At 52.3% G+C, this 15,654-nt stretch overlaps 3 protein-coding genes across 7 annotated transcripts; 2 read left to right on the top strand and 1 right to left on the bottom strand.

Annotated features, from left to right (window-relative positions):
* Positions 1–557: 557 nt before the first annotated feature.
* Positions 558–6,289, top strand: LOC141952170 (uncharacterized). Its single transcript, XM_074889293.1, has 5 exons — positions 558–658; positions 1,233–1,354; positions 3,289–3,387; positions 3,793–3,957; positions 5,261–6,289. Exons 1-5 carry the CDS (start codon positions 571–573, stop codon positions 5,405–5,407), a joined length of 621 nt encoding a protein of 206 aa, XP_074745394.1. The 5' UTR covers positions 558–570; the 3' UTR covers positions 5,408–6,289.
* A 500-nt stretch (positions 6,290–6,789) lies between these two features.
* On the bottom strand, positions 6,790–10,395 carry MRPL27 (mitochondrial ribosomal protein L27). Of its 4 annotated transcripts, none has more exons than XM_074889295.1 (5): positions 10,342–10,394; positions 9,330–9,437; positions 8,467–8,589; positions 7,689–7,756; positions 6,790–7,216 (listed from the first exon to the last, which is right to left on the bottom strand). In XM_074889295.1, exons 2-5 carry the CDS (start codon positions 9,337–9,339, stop codon positions 7,010–7,012), a joined length of 408 nt encoding a protein of 135 aa, XP_074745396.1. In that variant the 5' UTR covers positions 9,340–9,437; positions 10,342–10,394; the 3' UTR covers positions 6,790–7,009. The 4 variants fall into 4 exon arrangements, with proteins under 4 accessions (XP_074745396.1, XP_074745397.1, XP_074745398.1 ...); XM_074889296.1 differs by having other exon boundaries at positions 9,330–9,502; positions 10,342–10,390; XM_074889297.1 differs by lacking the exon at positions 10,342–10,394 and adding an exon at positions 9,947–10,290.
* Positions 10,396–10,563: 168 nt separating this feature from the next.
* EME1 (essential meiotic structure-specific endonuclease 1) lies at positions 10,564–15,181 on the top strand. Of its 2 annotated transcripts, XM_074888924.1 has the most exons (8): positions 10,564–11,302; positions 11,385–11,512; positions 11,706–11,798; positions 12,230–12,351; positions 12,590–12,716; positions 13,267–13,382; positions 14,211–14,400; positions 14,726–15,181. In XM_074888924.1, the coding sequence occupies exons 1-8, from the start codon at positions 10,585–10,587 to the stop codon at positions 14,900–14,902; spliced, it is 1,671 nt and encodes a 556-aa protein (XP_074745025.1). In that variant the 5' UTR covers positions 10,564–10,584; the 3' UTR covers positions 14,903–15,181. The 2 variants fall into 2 exon arrangements, with proteins under 2 accessions (XP_074745025.1, XP_074745024.1); XM_074888923.1 differs by lacking the exon at positions 14,211–14,400 and having other exon boundaries at positions 11,400–11,512.
* The last annotated feature ends 473 nt before the right edge of the window (positions 15,182–15,654 follow it).

The following is a 15,654-nucleotide window of genomic DNA, read 5'->3' on the forward strand; positions in this document are numbered from 1 at the left end:
GGTGCTTAGCATTTACGTTGTACTGCCGTTAAACCGTTCATTAGCTAATGAATGGGCACCGCCCGGGGCCTGCGGGGCTGGGGAGCGAGGGCCGGGAGCCTCCCGCAGCCCGGGGCAGCGCCGGGGCCATTCCCGGCCCGCTGAGGCGGGACCGGGGAGCGACGCCCGGCCGGGCTGCAGCTCCCGGCTGCGGCTCGGCGGGGACAGCTCTGCTCCGGTAGCCCCGGCACGGGGCCCCGCGGGGCACCCGCGGACGAGCTGCGCTGGCCTGGGCGTGTCTCCGGAGGGGAGGGGGCGGGAGCCCGCCCGGCCGGGGCAGCGCTGACCCCGATCGGGGCCCGCCCGCCCCGGGGCCCGCCCCGGGGCCCGCCCCGCCGCGTCGCCACGGCAACCGCCGGCACCGTTCGGCGGAGGGAGCCGGTCCCGGCGGCCAATGGGGGCCGGCGGGGCGGGGCCGCTCCCGGGGCCGCTGCCGTCGCGCCGTGCGGCAGGTCCCGCCCCGCCCCGCCCCCCCGGTCCGGCCCCGCCCCGCCGGCCGGTGTGGGGCGGGCAGCGGCTGCCGGTGGCGGGATGGCGCACCCCGGCGAGGCCTCGGCGCACACGGCGGCCGCCGGCGCGGCCATGGACAGCAACGTCCTGGCCATCGTCATCGCCGCAAGTGAGTGGCGGAACCGGGAGGGGGAGCGGGGGTGGGATCATCCGCTGCCGTCGCCTCCCGGGCGAGACGACCAGGGGCGGCTCGGGGGAGTGGTCGCTGCAGCCGCCGGTCCTTCTCCGGGGGTGGGGGCCCGAGCAGCGGGAGCGGTCGGTGGTGCCGGGTGGGCTCTGCGGAGCGTGGGCTGGCGGGGAGCCGCGGGTTCCCGAGGCGCTGCCGGGGGGCTGAGTGTGAGCCGAGAGCCCCGGTCCCGGGCGGGAGGGGACTGGGGTGCCGGGGCCGCCGTCCCCGCAGGGGCTGGTCCCTGCTGCGGGAGCCCGGGGGTTGCTTTGGGTCCAGGACGGGGCTGAGCCCCTCCGGCTCCACGGGTTGTCGCTGGTCTCGTAGGGAGAGAGATGTTGGGCACAACGGGCTTTTGGTGTCCTCGGGACAGGCAGCGGGCGAACCCGGCTTCTCGGGGGCTGTTCCAAGCTGCCCTTTGCCGAGGCAGCCAGAGGGCGAAGGCGGGAGGCGGCAGGGAAGCCCACGGGCCCGTTGGGCCACTGGCTCATTCGCCTCTTCCCCCTTCCCGTGGCAGCGGTGTCCACCTCTGTCTTCATCGTGGCGATCCTCATCCTGCTGCTGCTCCTGTACCACCGGGACCCCATGTGCTGCCAGTTCCTCTGCTCCTGCCGCTTCTTCCAGACCCCCAGCCAGTATGTGAGTGTCCTCCCTCTCCTCCTCCTGCCCACGAGTCCCCAGCTGCTCCCCAAGCTCTTTCTCCCTTGCGCTGGAGTCTGCGAGGCTGCAGCACCAGGCTCGCTGATGGACGTGGGACCTCTGAGCAGAGCCGGGCTCTGCCTCCTCCTTGTTCCCACTCCACCCCAGGATCCATCCACCCAGCCCTGCCTGGCTGCGCGCTGGGGGTCGTGTCTCCAAGGCCCACACTAGCAGGTTCCCCAGCTCCCCACGCAGCTCGGGGGGGGGTTCTCCTCCGCCGGCGCAGTCGTGTGTGGGGTCGGGCTCTGCTTTACAGGGAAGGGGCCCAGCGGGGAAGGGGGCTGGAAGCTCAGGGCGAAGGCAGACAAAGCCGCTCGCTAGCGCTCACATCCCCGGCAACTGGCTCTCTTGTGCACGGCTCCCAGGCGCGGAGCAGGGAGAGACAAAGCCCTTTCGCTTGCATCTGTAATTTCCTGGGGCTGGCTTTCAAGTGGAGAAGCTGGTGATGGAAAAAGAGTAGCGTGTTCAGCCAGTGCTGCCTTTGTGGTGGTGGCTGCCTGGGGAAAGCTGAGCCTCCAAAGCTGCAGGGATGGCTGTCGAGGGGAGGGCTGCCGGTACCGCTCCAGAGCCGCCAGGAGAAGAGGAGAAATCCAGCCTTGGCTAGCAGGGGACAGAGAGGCTTGTGCCGTGAAAGGCAAAGTCCAGCACAGGCTGGGAAGTCCCCAGCAGAAATCACAGTGGGAATGGGCTGCACTGCTGGTTTCTCCTGCCTGCTTTGCTGCCGCTGCTCCTTTCCCCCTCTTCCTCCCGCCACCTGTCCGTGGGACGTGTCGGGGAGAGGGCTCTGATGCCGAGCTGCTCCCTGAGGCAGTGTGGGACACGCCGTGAGCTGCAGAGCCTTCGCTGTGCTCGGGCCTGGCCCTCGGGTGGGTGGTTAGAGAAGGCATCTTGCCTTTAGCAAAGGGTTGTGTGGACAGATGGATGTGGATGCAAAGAATTATATATGGAAAGGGAATGTATATAGGATGTATTTCCATCAGAACAAGTGAAGTGGTAGTGGTGTGAGGCAGCTCTCAAGCAGGTGTAGTTGTGCTGGTTTTGCTAATCAGTTATTAAAACAAACAGTTGTGCCCCCAGCCAGCCGAGTTTCCTGCAGCTTCTGTAATTGTGTTGTAGAGCCAAGACAAATGGTTCCTTGATTGATAAGAGCAAAAGTAAATCTTTCATTGGTAGACCTCTCTGGGGATCCCTGGTTGCTCTGGAAGGCTCTGGGCCGTTTTCTGCTGGCAGAGGTAGATAGGGCTTTTCTGAGAGTGAGGAACGACCCACAGCTCCAGTCCTGGCTCTGGCTCGAGGGGCTGCTCTCCATGAGAAGGATCTCTGCTTGCTGTTGCTCAACACCTTGACAGGGAATTGAGTTTAACTGGCGCAGGACTGCTCAGGAACAGAACAGCTCTTGCTCTTGCAGCTCTTGCAGATTTGCTTGCTATGTTATCCTGAAATGACTACCTTGGTGGATAAGAGTTTACAAATTCCATAACCCTGACCATGTGATGGAGCTCTTTTATCTACACTAGCAGAATAGTTGGGGTTTTTTTGTTGCCCAAGAGAGATGGTTCTGCTGAGTCTGAATGAAACCCCGCCTTGGGTGCAGGCTGCCGTCCCTCCGGCTGCACTGCACCCTTCGAGCAGGGTCTGTGCTGCCTGGTGGGGATGTGCCTGAGCTGTTGGTGTTGGTAAACAGGCAGGCAGAGGTTGGCTGCCAGCAGCAAGAGCCACGTGAGCCAAATGGGCAGAGGAGCAGCTCTCTCCCCTGCCCAGAGTCCCACTTCCCAGGCCGTCCAGTGTGAGCTGGCTGAGCTCCGCTCGCTGCCAGGCAGGATGTGAGGGATTTTGCCGTTGCTCATGTCCTGTTCCCTCACCCCTCGTTACAGGACCGCCCCCCGCCCTACTTCAGCAGCAGCCAGCGGCTGGTGGGTCCCCAGCACGGAGCGTCACGGCTGGAGAGCGCTGCCGAGAGCCCTGGCGTGCAGGTGACAGCTGGGTCCCTGATGGGAGCCGGGGGGGAAATGGTAGCGAAGATCCTGATGAGCTTGGGAAGAGACTGGGGGACCCGGGGAGCTCCTGGGGCACAGGGAGAAGGGGTTGAACAGCAGGAGCAACTATGGGAAGTGCTGTCTGTATGTAAAAACCTGGGGCGTGGGGGGCAGGGATACTGCAGAGGACACCACGGTGCCCTGAGGTGTTTGGGCATGAAGCGCTGGGCAGATCGTGGTGTAATTACCTGCTGGGAGGGAGGATTTCCTCTCTCGGGGTTCAAGGAAGGGCACCCACAACTCTGAACCCTGAAGTAACTTGAGGTGGCACCAGGCCATGAACTTTGAGTGAAGAAAGCCACCGCCACGCTGACCTTCCTCTTCTGGGCCGGGCATTTCTAGGGAGACGAGCTATTCTGCGTCGGACCCCCCAGCAGCTACCAGCTCCCTCCCTGGGAGCAGCCCCGCTTGCCAAGCTACGAGAGCGTGCGGAAGAAAGATCGCCAGCGGGAAATCCACCAGATGATTGCCGAGAGGTTTGGGCTCTGGGCAGAGCCTTCCCAGGAGGTGAGCTCCCCCTCCCCTGCACAAGGGTGCTGACAGAGGCCCGGGGGCAGTCCCTGCTCTGGTTCATATCTGGGTCTTGCTTCAGCAATTTGCAGTAGCTAAGGACTCTGTTCTCTGTGATTGCCTTTCTCCAATAGCCTTTATCTCTGGGAAGGGCACAAAGTGTATCAGGAGGCTCCTTTGGTGTACATCTGTGCTGGTTAATGATCCATCTCTCCCAGTGCATTCGCAGAAGTGCCTGTGCCAGGAGGCAGGGCAGATGAAAGGGCAGGCCCTTCGGATCATCTGCTCGGTACAAGTCCAAGCTGGGAATGTTATTTTTAGATCTGTAAGGCTTCCACGGCTTCTTGCTCCCTTCTCCCTGCAGGACAGCTCTGGGAGGCCCCTCACTATTACCTTGAAGTGTTTATGGCTTATTTATGAGCAGGAGGCTTTGCCTGTTACAACATTTAAGATTTGCGCTCCCACAACAGAACAGAGAAAAGCGAGTGCATCTGCCAAGCAGGTCCTGTGGCAGCATCCCGGGAGACTCCTGTTGAACAAAGCAGAACAGAAACATCTGAAACCCTGAGCAGAGCACTAAAGGTTCACTGATTTACCTGGATTTTGAGCTCTTAAAGCTGTACCATGAAGTCTGGCATAGTCAGCCCTTGCCACTTGGTGTTTGGAGCTGTAACTAATGATACCAGCTGTGAAACCAGAGCACTGAGGGCACAGGAGAGTACGGCCCCAAAGATGAGTAGCTGAGGAACTGCAATGGGAGCTCTTCTACAACATCCCTGTGCCACTCCTGTCACTTGTTACAGGGAGAAAGCTGGCCCAGCTCTGCCAAAATAAATGTAACCACAGCCTGGAGGTTCCTCTCTGCTGCTGTGCAGTGAGACTCTCTGCCAAAACCTGGCTAGAAAGCCTGATTTGTAGATGCTTGTATAAATCCCAGTAATTGATCCTTGGTCAAAGGAAAGCAAATGACAGTCCTCTTAACAAAAGTCAAGTCTTTTCTGGCCTTGTGACAAGTGCTTGAAGGGGATCAGGGAAGAGCAGGAACCTGGCACAGAGCATGAGGGGGGAGCGGGGGGAACAGGCCCCTGCAGCAGCTTTCTGCCCTACCGTGTTGCAAACCAGTGCTGAGCGCTCATCTTCCAGGTGCTCATCTCGCCAGCAGCCTGCTGCTCTGAGGACTGCAGGAATTTAATTTCAAGCTGGTGGTGGTTGCGAGCCTTGTCATCCGCTCTGTAGGGAGGTGGGATAATCTCCTGGTTATTTCTGATCAGCTGTAATGCTCTTCCTCTCTCCTCAACAGATGCCGCCTCCCTACGAGCATGCTCTGAGGCATCCCCCTGCTTTCTCAGGAACAGTAATAAGCTCAGAGACCTTGGACAGACGCGGTGTGCCAGACCCCTTCCAGGCTCCTCTCAGCTACCAAACTCAGCGAAACACAGCCGTGTAAGGCCTCGGCCTCAGCGTACTGCTGCTTCCCCTGGCGTCAGCGACAGAAGTGCCTGTGACGACATTCTAATCTGCTGGGAACGGCCAAACGTCAGACCTTCACCCCGATTCACAATCAGCCGAGCCACAGGCAAGTCAGACCCAGCCGGCGGAGACGTCCCTCCTGCAGCACAAGGACAACCGCGGAGCCGCCGCCAGCTATCGCGGCCGGAGCGGAGCAACCGGCGAGGGCCGCTGGCGCTTCTCTGGTGGACGTGCCGTTACCAAAGGACACAGACCAGCTGCCGGCTCCTACCCAGGGCAAAGCCAAGGTGAAGGGCTGCTCAGCCAGAGCTCCTCCAGGCAGCTGGCGCATCGTACCTCTGTGAGGCAAGCGCTGCCGGCCGTACCAAGGAGCAGGCCTCAGGCAGTGGGCGTGTTGTGCTACTTCACTTATTTATTAGGTTATAAAATGTTTTACTTTGTGGGTGTATGGGTGACCAGGTGGGAATCCCCACCTGTGAGCGGCAGAAGGAATCTGTGTCAGCATCACCGTGTGCTCTCCAGCAACGGTCCTCTCCGACCGAGAGCGATTTTGTACAGACTGGGAGAGGCTGCAGGGGCCGTAGGCAAATACCGACCACTGAGATGAACCGTGTGCTGGGTGTGCAAGCTGGGAACGGACAGAAGCGTGGACAAAACAGCTGGTGGCTTCCATGAACATAAAGCAAAGGTGGACGTGCGTGGCTGACCCACTTTATGCAGTCATCTTCTGCAGAGCAGACAATCTAATAATGTCAACACTGGTGTCCTTACACCACCGATTTTGATAACCTGTTTTCTACTGCAGAGCCAATGTTTCAAATTGTTTACAAACTTGCAGATAAAATGAGATCAGTTTGGCCACAGGGCATCAGGGCTCCTTTCTTTCAAGCAACATAAGCTCGAAAATGTCACGGAATGACTCGGGGAAGACAAAAGGAGAAATCTTGTGGATTATGGCTTTATGATACACCGCCAGCCGCTGAGCTTCAAACAGCGCCCCAGGGTCGTGCATCTTACCAGGCACTCTAAAATTAGTCATGAGTAAGATTTACAAGTGTGAACTTGCCTCACGTGGCTAGTAAATGGAATACTTTCAGATATTTGAGTTAATCATTGAGGTAAGTTAGATAGAAGGAAAAATCTAGCTTCCTGGGATGCAGAATTAGGTGCAAGTGGAAACAGATCTGTTCTGCAGTATTTTGAATTAAGATACAAATATAACAGTAATGTCTAAAAATGAGTAAAAATAGAGAGTGGGATAAGTACTGACATAAGAGTGACTGCAGAGAGAACGATGCAGTGGCACAACAGTTCTCCCGAGGAAGGCAGCTCCAGTACTGAATGAACATAAGTAACACATTCTGTGAAGAGCCAAGGCCTTCAGCCCCCCCCCCGCATTTATTAAACACGTACAAATGCCGGCAGGGCCTGAACACTGACCACGGGTGCTTATGACCACAAAAACAAAGTCCTAAACTGGTATCTTCAGAGCTAGAACATTCCTGTCCTCAGATGCCAGTCCAGCTGTAGTGGTCTGTCCCAGCCACTCCTTCCTCCCGTCCCTGCTGACGCAGGAGGCTCAGAGCATGGTGACCAGTTTAAAGCTCCCCACTTCTGTGGTAGGAATAACATTGATAAAGGTTTTATAAAGGATCGCTCCTTTGGGTAGATGACAGATCACTTCCCTGCTCTCAGTGCTGCGGGGCAGAGGTATGTAGACCTCTTTGGTGTATCGCACGATCCCATCCTCCAGGGCGTAGAGGGTCTTGTTACGGCCCATCCCCACCTGGAAGAGGATGAGGAGTGTTAGAAAGGAAAGGCCAGAGGTCCATGCCTAAAGCAGATCTGATCATTGGTCTGCCTCATTTGATATCCTGCCTTCAACAGCATCTGTTGCTTTTTATTTTAAAATAAAAGAAAACCACACTGCTTGCTTCCAGCAATCAGTATGCAATGGTGCTCGTTACAAGGGAGAACCGATTCCACCCTGAAGCACTACACCCAGTTAGTTACAGAAGTGTTTTGGGATACCTGTAACTTTTAGACCTTTCCTGAGTCACACAGGCGTGACACGGACACAGGCAGAGACTCGCAGGCTCTGTGACGATGAAGTACCACGTAATGAAACCCAATTTCAGGATTATATAGAATATAGGGAAAAGCATTAAGAATGAGCTTGAAAGAGAGAAGGCACTGAGTATGGGACTCTGCTGTGGGCTGCTGTTCTCCGAGAACCAAGGAAGAGATAGAAGACTTACATGAGCCCCTGGATGCCAGCGTATCAACCGCTGCGTAGCCAAAATGTTGCCTGCATGCACAAACGCACCTGCAACAGAGTGACAGAGTCAGACTGCAGAGAAATGGAGCTCCCCGAAGCCCGGGCAGAACACAAATGGTTCCAGGACTTACAAACCCAGCTTTCTGTGGGAATTTTCTAAGGAAAAATTACTTCAAATGCTAAAAGCATCTAAACAAAAATGCTGTTAGCAGGAAATAAAGGGCAACTGATATACAATGGCAAAAAGCAATTCTAGTCTTTGAAAAGATTACTTCTAGGGTACAAGGCATTTTCTGGTTGCTTGAAGGCATTTGTTTTATTACCTTTTACACCAATATGTTTTCATCAGCAAAGCTAATAATTATGAAGCACTCAGCTGCAAGAATCTGTACTTTGGCTTCTGCTAAGCCTGATAATTCTCCCCTTTGTAAACATCAAAAATGCCCAGCTTTTCAACACAGCATGGGGGGAAAGTGCACGCACTTAAGTTATCAGGTGTCCCACAGCGTACCCTCCTCCCAGGCGCTCCAGAGGGGCAAAGTTAGAATCAAAGTACATTTTCTGTAGGCAATTTCAGCTGGCTGGTTATGGGACCATCTGGGAGGGAGGCTGACTCACCGCTAAACCTCCTCTTTCTCTGTGAAGAGCGCCCTGGCCACCTCCTCCTGAAATGCTCAACAGCTGACTCCCATACCAGGGGAGAAACTGGGAAGAACCCAATGAAACGCAAATAAGACTCAGCAGACACTCAGACCTACCGTCTACTTTTTTGTATCCGTAGCGCTTCCCAGGGCTGCGGCCACCTAAATTTTTTGTGCTGCCCCCACTTTTCTTAGAAGCACATCTGACAGCAACCAGACTTGTTTGAGGAGTAGTTAGAACTAGGTTGGGAACAAGAACAACAAAAGTGTCAGCTGAAAAAAACTAATATACATGATTTCTTTTTTCAGATTTAAAGGATGTCAGTTAATACAGGTTTTAAAACTAAAGACAAAAGAAAGTTCAGGGGAAAAAATCCCACTTCCAAGATGAATCATAAGTAGACCACCAAGGCCTATGTCCCCTGCAACAAGGCCACATATCAAGTACTGCTGCTGCCCAGCGAGGAATAAAACCCTCACCAACGATGTTAAAGGACACACACAAATTCCTGTTTCAGCAAGGCCTTGTAAAATGAGGTATAGAAGTTACCGGTTGCTGTGGATTGGCCTTATGCTGCTTTGAGAAAAGACAAGGTGTGATCTCTGTTTCAGCTTCCCCTTCGACTGAATGGCATTTACTGACACAGTAATATTTTGAAATCTTGCAAATGCAAAGACTCTGATTGAGGACAATATACAAGCATATACAGAATTGTTATCCTGAACATACTAATTGAAGCATTTTGTGCAAATCTTTGAGTTACAATCAGGACAAGTCTAGGAAAAAAAAAAAAAGTTGTTACAGACACTGTCTCTAGAACACAAAATACCATTCACACCCCAAACTTCTTCCTTAAACAAACAAAAGACTCTGACGGAAAACACACTGGTTTTCTTATCAAGAAAGCTGACCCTCTCATGAACTTCTCTCTGTTAAAAATGATTGAGATATAATTAGTTCTTAAAAATCTTTTCAGTACCTTCTTTCATGCAGTTTGCAGGCAAATCCAATTTTTCTGAATCCCTCTATTTGGCCTCTTAAGCAACAGGTTGGTATGGACGAGTGGTTATCATAACATTCTTGTTTCCTTAACCCGAGTAAAACCACTGGATTAATTTAATCTTAATTAAGTTACCACAAACACCCAGTGACCTAGAAATACGGTTGAGAAAAGGGTAATTGCTCTACAAAGAGCCATTAACTCCAGGAGCTTACCCAATAAGTAAAAGAAAGGCTGTGAGACTTGACAAACTACAGGGAAGTAGGCAAAGATGAACAATAGCTACAGTCCCATATTCATAACTTCTATGAAGTTACAGTCCAATTAACTTTTATCAAAAAAACTCCCAACAGCTTGATTCCAGGGTTACATTTTGTGTTGCGTGTAGGAAGTTTGTTAACCAAAAAATGAACCTAAAAGCATCAGACTTGCAGGGAAAAGCAGTTATCTAGAGAAGACTGAGTTTGTAACTTGATTGAAGTTATGTTGGAAGTCAGTGGAAAAACTTCACAATTCTGACTTCCCGCTGAAGAAACCACGAGGCTATTTCTGCCTGTAACACTTATAGATTAAAAAAAGGGATTTTTAAGGCCTACCGACTATTGCACTGCTCAAGGAGAAAGCAGCACCCCTCGTGTTTGGTCTCTACCTAGCGCACACGAAGACTGTTTTTCCAAAGATGATTTTTTCACCGTGAGGGCAGTCAAGCAGCAACACAGAGAAGTCGTGCAGTCCCCATCCCTGGAGTCCAGAAGCGGTAAAGCCCTCAGCACCTCGGCCCCACCTCAGAGCTGACCCTGCCTCCAGCAGGTTGCACTGTGAACGACCCGCGGCCCCTTCCCGCACAAATCACCCCGCCAGGGGGTAGCGCTCGGGCCTAAAACCCGCCCGTTTCACCACAGCACCGCCGCGGCCTGAGGTACCCGGGGCACACCCCTCCTCCCGAGCTCAGCCTCCCGCCCCGCGGTGGGGATGGGAACCCCTGACTCACACAGCCGCCGCAGCGCCGCCATTTTTCCCTTACCGCCACCTCCTCTTCCGGTGGGAGGGGCGGAGCGCGCGCGACTGGCGGCGATTGGTCCGAACGTGCGCGTGCGCGCACGCTCGGACCAATCGCCGCCAGCCGCGCGCGCTTTCGGACCAATCACCGTCCTTCGCGCGAGCTTCCCCCGCGGCGGGCGCCGGTCGCGCTTTTCTTTCTGGCGCTCGCGGTTTTACCTCAGGGGAAAGCGGGATGGCGGAGAGCGAGCCGCGGTCTGAGGAGAGCGAGGAGGAGGAGCTGCCTACCTTAGCCTCCCTATTGCAGCCAGCGCTATTGCCACCGCCCGGTGGGTCGGGCCACCGGCTGTCCTCATCTCCCGAGCCGGGGAGGGCGGCAGGAGTGGTTGTGGTCGTGAGCAGTGGGAGCGAAGAGGAGGAGGATGATGATGAGGATGTGGTGGAGGTCTTCCCTCTGCCTGAGAGGATCAAGAGAAGGGTGGGAGCAAAGAGGGAGGTGACTTTTGAGCCCTCCCAGACGGGTAGTGGGGATGCAGCTGGGGGAGCTGGCTTTTGTGCTGGCGGTGGGCGGTTGGCACCTGGAAGTGGAGGGCCGCAGGAAACCCTGGTATCATCTGGAGAAATGTCCTGTGGCAGCCAAAGCGGCACACGCAGTGCCGAGAGGCCTTCCTTGTGCTCGCTGCCAGCCTCTTGGTCTGAGTCTGCACATCAGCCTGGTAGGCCCCTGGTTAGTGGAGCAAGCCCAGAAACATCCCCCCCTCCCAAGAAATCAAAATATAGTCAGAAGGAAAGGGAGGCAATCTGCCAGGCTGCGTGGCAGAAGAGGAAGGAGCGAGAAGCACGGAGGAGGCAGCAGGAGCAGGAAAAAGAGAAGAAGAGGGCCCTTGCCAAGATCCTGAAAGCTCAGCGACCAGGGGAGTGCCAGAAATACATAACAGTGGTGCTAGATCCAGGTACTTGTCCTGACAGCCTGCATCTGCCTTATATGACTGTTGTCTCCTCTCTGTGGAGGCCTGACCCACACACTGATTTCAGTTCTCTTACAGGTAGAAGGTGGTGGACAGATCCATAGTGCTTTGCAGGCTGCCAATTATTCCTGTGTGGTTGAGAATCAGGCTGTTCCCTGCAGCATCACCTGGAGGAGAAAGACTGTGTCATCTCAGGTGTGCGAGCAAAATCTTGATGTTCTTGCCTTTTTCTTCCTCTGTTATTTGCACTCATTAGTAATTGTATTTAGCAACGCAAGCAAACACCCTCTAATCTTCTCCCTGCCTCAGAGGTCTGAGTGGGAGCACTGGTTTAGAGTGAATTATAAACTGAATGTTGGTCTGGCTGTTTGTTTTCATATCTGGACAGATAGAAGAAGGAGATGAATGGACAGAAGAACCAAATGTCCTGGTTCTGCTTCGCTTGGAGGAGTTTTTGGCCATGGTTCACCACTACAAACAAGTGAGAGTGCTTATGACATTTGTGCTCTCAAACATGCCTTGCTGTAAGGGTGGTGTTTGTTGTCCCTCTTCACAGCGGGAAGGTTTTGATGGGGAATGGAGTTATGGTTTCAGTAATTAATTGGATCCATGGATTAATGAATCGAAGCTGGTAGGGTTGTATAATCCAAAGTTCTGACGAACTTTCTTTCCTAGTTACAATTTTTCACAGATATATGAAGAGGTAACATTGTCAGATCAAGTGGGATTATTTTTTATTCTTTCTGCCATAACTTTATACCTGATTAAGTATTGTGTGCTTGCCCCTGACGAGGTGTGTGAACAGACTTTTTCTGTTCTGCAGACCCAGCTGCAGAATCAGAGCCATAGGTTGCTGTGCTTGCATGTGTACCTCAGAATGATTTAACTCCTTTTTTCTGTTGATCTTTGCAGGAGGCTGAGGGCTGTACAGAAGGACAGAAGGAGACCCTACAGAGCTACGTAGCTCATGTGATGGAGAAAATGCCTGGGAAAATTCTGGCACTGGCAGTTGTTGAAGTAGAAAATTATTTCAGGTTAAACTTTTTTCCCTCCAAATGTTTCTTTGTTGTCTCTGGCCTTGAAAAATGCCGTTACATGAATTCCTTCTGGCAAAGACTGGAGCATAAGAGGTTTTCCCAGAACTGCTCCACTATTTGTTATATAGAAACAGAAGCAAAGGTCTATCCAGCCTGTCGCCACAGTGACCAATGGGAAATACCTGGAGAAGGGCATGAACTCCCAGTCTTACTTTACTCTTCTTTGGTCTCTCAGAATTCAGTCAAAAAAGAGACTACAACTGGCAGCAGCAAGCGGAAACCAAGAAGAGAAACAGGGAAAACGGAGAAAAAAGACAGTTAAGGATTCTGGCCTGGAGATAACCAGACTGGATGTGGAAAATGTGAGTGCCTTGAAAACAGGCGTGCAGCCATTATCTCTTCTTGTCTGCCATTGCTTGAACATTTGACCCAATCACACACTTTCTTGGAGGGGGGGGATTCAGCCTCTGTTAGTCCGTGTGTCTGTGGGCAGAGCTCTTTGGGTTCAGTTCCCCACTACTCGGGTACGTACCTGCTCTCCCACGGACTGATGTGTCTCCTTCACCTCAATACTGGGCAGTGGAATGCCAGCCTCAGTCAGCATCCCTCGCACTTGGGGGCCTGCTGGCAGAGCACATCAGTGCTGCCCTGGGCTGGGCGGCCTGCGTGTAACCAGAGCCTGCCACTGAGGAGCTGCGGCAGCTGAAACGGCGCTACGCTGATGTTAACTGGCAGGAGACAGGCTGCCCCTAAATACTTCAATGCTTTAAATTAACTGTTCCCAAAATGGGGAGAGAGCGGATGTTCCTGTCCTGTAGCAAGATGTTGTGACCCTTTTTTGTTTCGGACAAGAGTGGAGTTTGATGTGAGAAGATTAATTGTTCCATTCGTTGTTTCCAATGACTTTTACAGGCCTTGGTGGATCTACAGCTGTGCAAACAAGTCCAAGTCAGCTTTTTTGAGAACTGGGAGGAGCTTGGAGAATTTGCCACTATGTTCACAAAAGCTGTAGCTGAAGCACCGTTCAAGTGAGTGAGCAGATAAGGTTTGGTCGTATCTCGGGAGAGGCTGCACTTTCACAGTTACTGGGAGGGAATCGCAGGTACGCGGCTGTGCTTCAGTACAACACAATATAATGATTTTTAAAGGTGTGGGAAACAGAGCAGCTGCTAATGCAGCTCCTTCAGCACAGGGTTAGTTCTTCGAAACTGATGTCCTGCCTGAGGAGGGGTGAGGACAGACCCTGGTTTCATGTTGGAGTCTTGACATCAAGCAAAGCTCTTGTTCTCAGTCTGATTTTAGGAGTGGGAAGGGAATGCAAATAGGGTTGGGCTCTTACAGCACCAGCTTTTCTTTTTCAGTATGTAACCAAGAGAGACGTTCAGAAAATGAACCATTTAGCTGTTTCCATTGATAAGGAAAAACAGCAGCATCTGAAGAAAGCCATCTTGTGCAGTCTTACACAATCCCAGCATTCCTATCACAGCAGTTGCTGTATTTTATATCTCAGCCATGAGAAGAGATAAGATGTCATTAAAAATGACATGTAAAAGTGTTTTGTTATGGTTGACAGGAAGTGAATTCTTGTTTACCACTTTGTGTGCATGTTGACTTGTGTCAGGATTGCTCCCAAGTACAGGATTGTTTCTTTTTCAGTAGGAAATCTGGGTCTTAAACAAGGAAATTGGTAATGCATGTAAAGAAAATAGGGTCAAATTTTTAGCATATATGGTGTCTATAGCAGCAGAGAGTGAGAAATAGCTCTCTGTCTCTGGTATGTGGTAAGAGATGCAGGGATAGGATCTTCTTCATAACCTCATTGTTTCATTTTCTTTCCCATCCTTTGTTCTCCCTAGGCGAGAGCGCGAGAAGACGGGGTTCTCCTTCTACTTAGAGAAGGGGTGGTGCGGAGGGGTGAAGGTGGATCATTCCGGAAAGGGTCTCTTGGAAGTTTGGAAGAGACAGATACAACAATTTAACCGGGTCAGCCTCGAGATGGCTGAGGCTGTTGTGTCTGCGTACCCTTCTCCTCAGCTTCTGACCCAGGTGAGGATGCCTCAGGAACAGCGAGTACTGTGTGCAGCCAGCCAACTAATGTGAGGAGTGGAAGAAATAATTTAATTGGTATTAGAATTGACACAACAGTTCTGTATGAGCCGTTTAGTGAGGCTTTAGAGAGCAGACTACTGAGGTGCAGTATTGGTTCGCCATCAGCCTGTAAGCTCACCAATGAGATCTGGGGAGAGGCCAGGTGAAAAATGAGCGTACATTATGAGAGGGTAGAGCAGCCACGGGTGCATAGGTTTGGTTATTTTTTTTGAGCAATGGATGCAAAGGGATGATAACTGTTCCTCCTTTGTGTTGCTTTTAGGCCTATAGCAGATGCTCCTCGGAGCAGGAGCGGGAAAACATGCTGGCTAATATCCCTGTGCGCCGCGGTGACGGTGTGACAGCCACCTCCCGGCGGGTCGGGCCAGAACTCTCCCGACGGATCTACCTGCAGATGACTTCCCACGATCCTGATCTCTATTTGGATTTCACTGGGTAGCGCCAGGGAATGAGGATCTTACTCTCTGCCTGTTTAAGTATTCAGCTTCCTTTGGGGAAGAAGCTCTTAGACAACAGTCATTGATCCTCGTTTAAAGGCTTGAAACACATTCAGGCTTTATTGTAGCAGAAGGTTGGATAAAATCACTGAATGGCTGGTGTTTACATAAGAAATATGGCGAACATCTTCCATTGAGAGCATGAGCTGGAGACTGATTATAGTACTGATAGTTCCTTTTATTTGTCTTCCTAGAAAATAAATAATTTTGAATAATAATAATCTTTGCTTCTTAACATGCCATCCTGAATAGAGACAGGTATGTCATCTGTTGAAAGGAATACTTTCTGCTATCCTAAACCGCAGATAGCTATCTTCTCTCTCCAGTGTGAAAATTCCTAAAGCTAAAAGCAACATGGTGCTGCCCCCCCACACCTGCTCTAGTGAGGTGGAAGAACTTTACCTCACTAAATAGACTCTCAGTTTTCCACTGTGGCAGATGGGAATGAGTAAGACTAATTTTCAGATATAAATTTAGACTGCCCTGATTCAGTCTCCAGACAGCTTAATCTATAGAGGGTCTTGAAATCTGATTATGTGCACTGGAATGATGAGGTCTAAACAGTTGGCAGAAAATGCTTTCTTTTAATTAGGCTGAGGAACACGCTCGCTTGTCCACGAAGCTGTCAGCACTCGTGTGCACACAAGGACAGTCGAGGTCTTTTGCGACAGCACTTACCGAGATGAGTGCTGAG

Source organism: Strix uralensis, chromosome 19 (genome assembly GCF_047716275.1).
Source record: "Strix uralensis isolate ZFMK-TIS-50842 chromosome 19, bStrUra1, whole genome shotgun sequence".
Taxonomy (NCBI): Eukaryota; Metazoa; Chordata; class Aves; order Strigiformes; family Strigidae; genus Strix; species Strix uralensis.

What these genes read in the sequence shown, in the direction of transcription:
- LOC141952170 (XM_074889293.1), top strand. Translation starts at nt 571, where the DNA reads ATGGCGCACCCCGGCGAGGCCTCGGCGCACACGGCGGCCGCCGGCGCG. An exon ending in GGCCATCGTCATCGCCGCAA is followed by an intron (nt 659 to 1,232) that starts GTGAGTGGCGGA and finishes TTCCCGTGGCAG; the next exon opens with CGGTGTCCACCTCTGTCTTC. An exon ending in GGGCAGAGCCTTCCCAGGAG is followed by an intron (nt 3,958 to 5,260) that starts GTGAGCTCCCCC and finishes TCTCCTCAACAG; the next exon opens with ATGCCGCCTCCCTACGAGCA.
- MRPL27 (XM_074889294.1), bottom strand. Translation starts at nt 10,363, where the DNA reads ATGGCGGCGCTGCGGCGGCTGT. An exon ending in GGCGGCGCTGCGGCGGCTGT is followed by an intron (nt 8,590 to 10,341) that starts GTGAGTCAGGGG and finishes TTCCCAACCTAG; the next exon opens with TTCTAACTACTCCTCAAACA. An exon ending in CGGATACAAAAAAGTAGACG is followed by an intron (nt 7,757 to 8,466) that starts GTAGGTCTGAGT and finishes ACTCTGTTGCAG; the next exon opens with GTGCGTTTGTGCATGCAGGC.
- EME1 (XM_074888924.1), top strand. Translation starts at nt 10,585, where the DNA reads ATGGCGGAGAGCGAGCCGCGGTCTGAGGAGAGCGAGGAGGAGGAGCTG. An exon ending in AACAGTGGTGCTAGATCCAG is followed by an intron (nt 11,303 to 11,384) that starts GTACTTGTCCTG and finishes CACTGATTTCAG; the next exon opens with TTCTCTTACAGGTAGAAGGT. An exon ending in CCAGACTGGATGTGGAAAAT is followed by an intron (nt 12,717 to 13,266) that starts GTGAGTGCCTTG and finishes TGACTTTTACAG; the next exon opens with GCCTTGGTGGATCTACAGCT.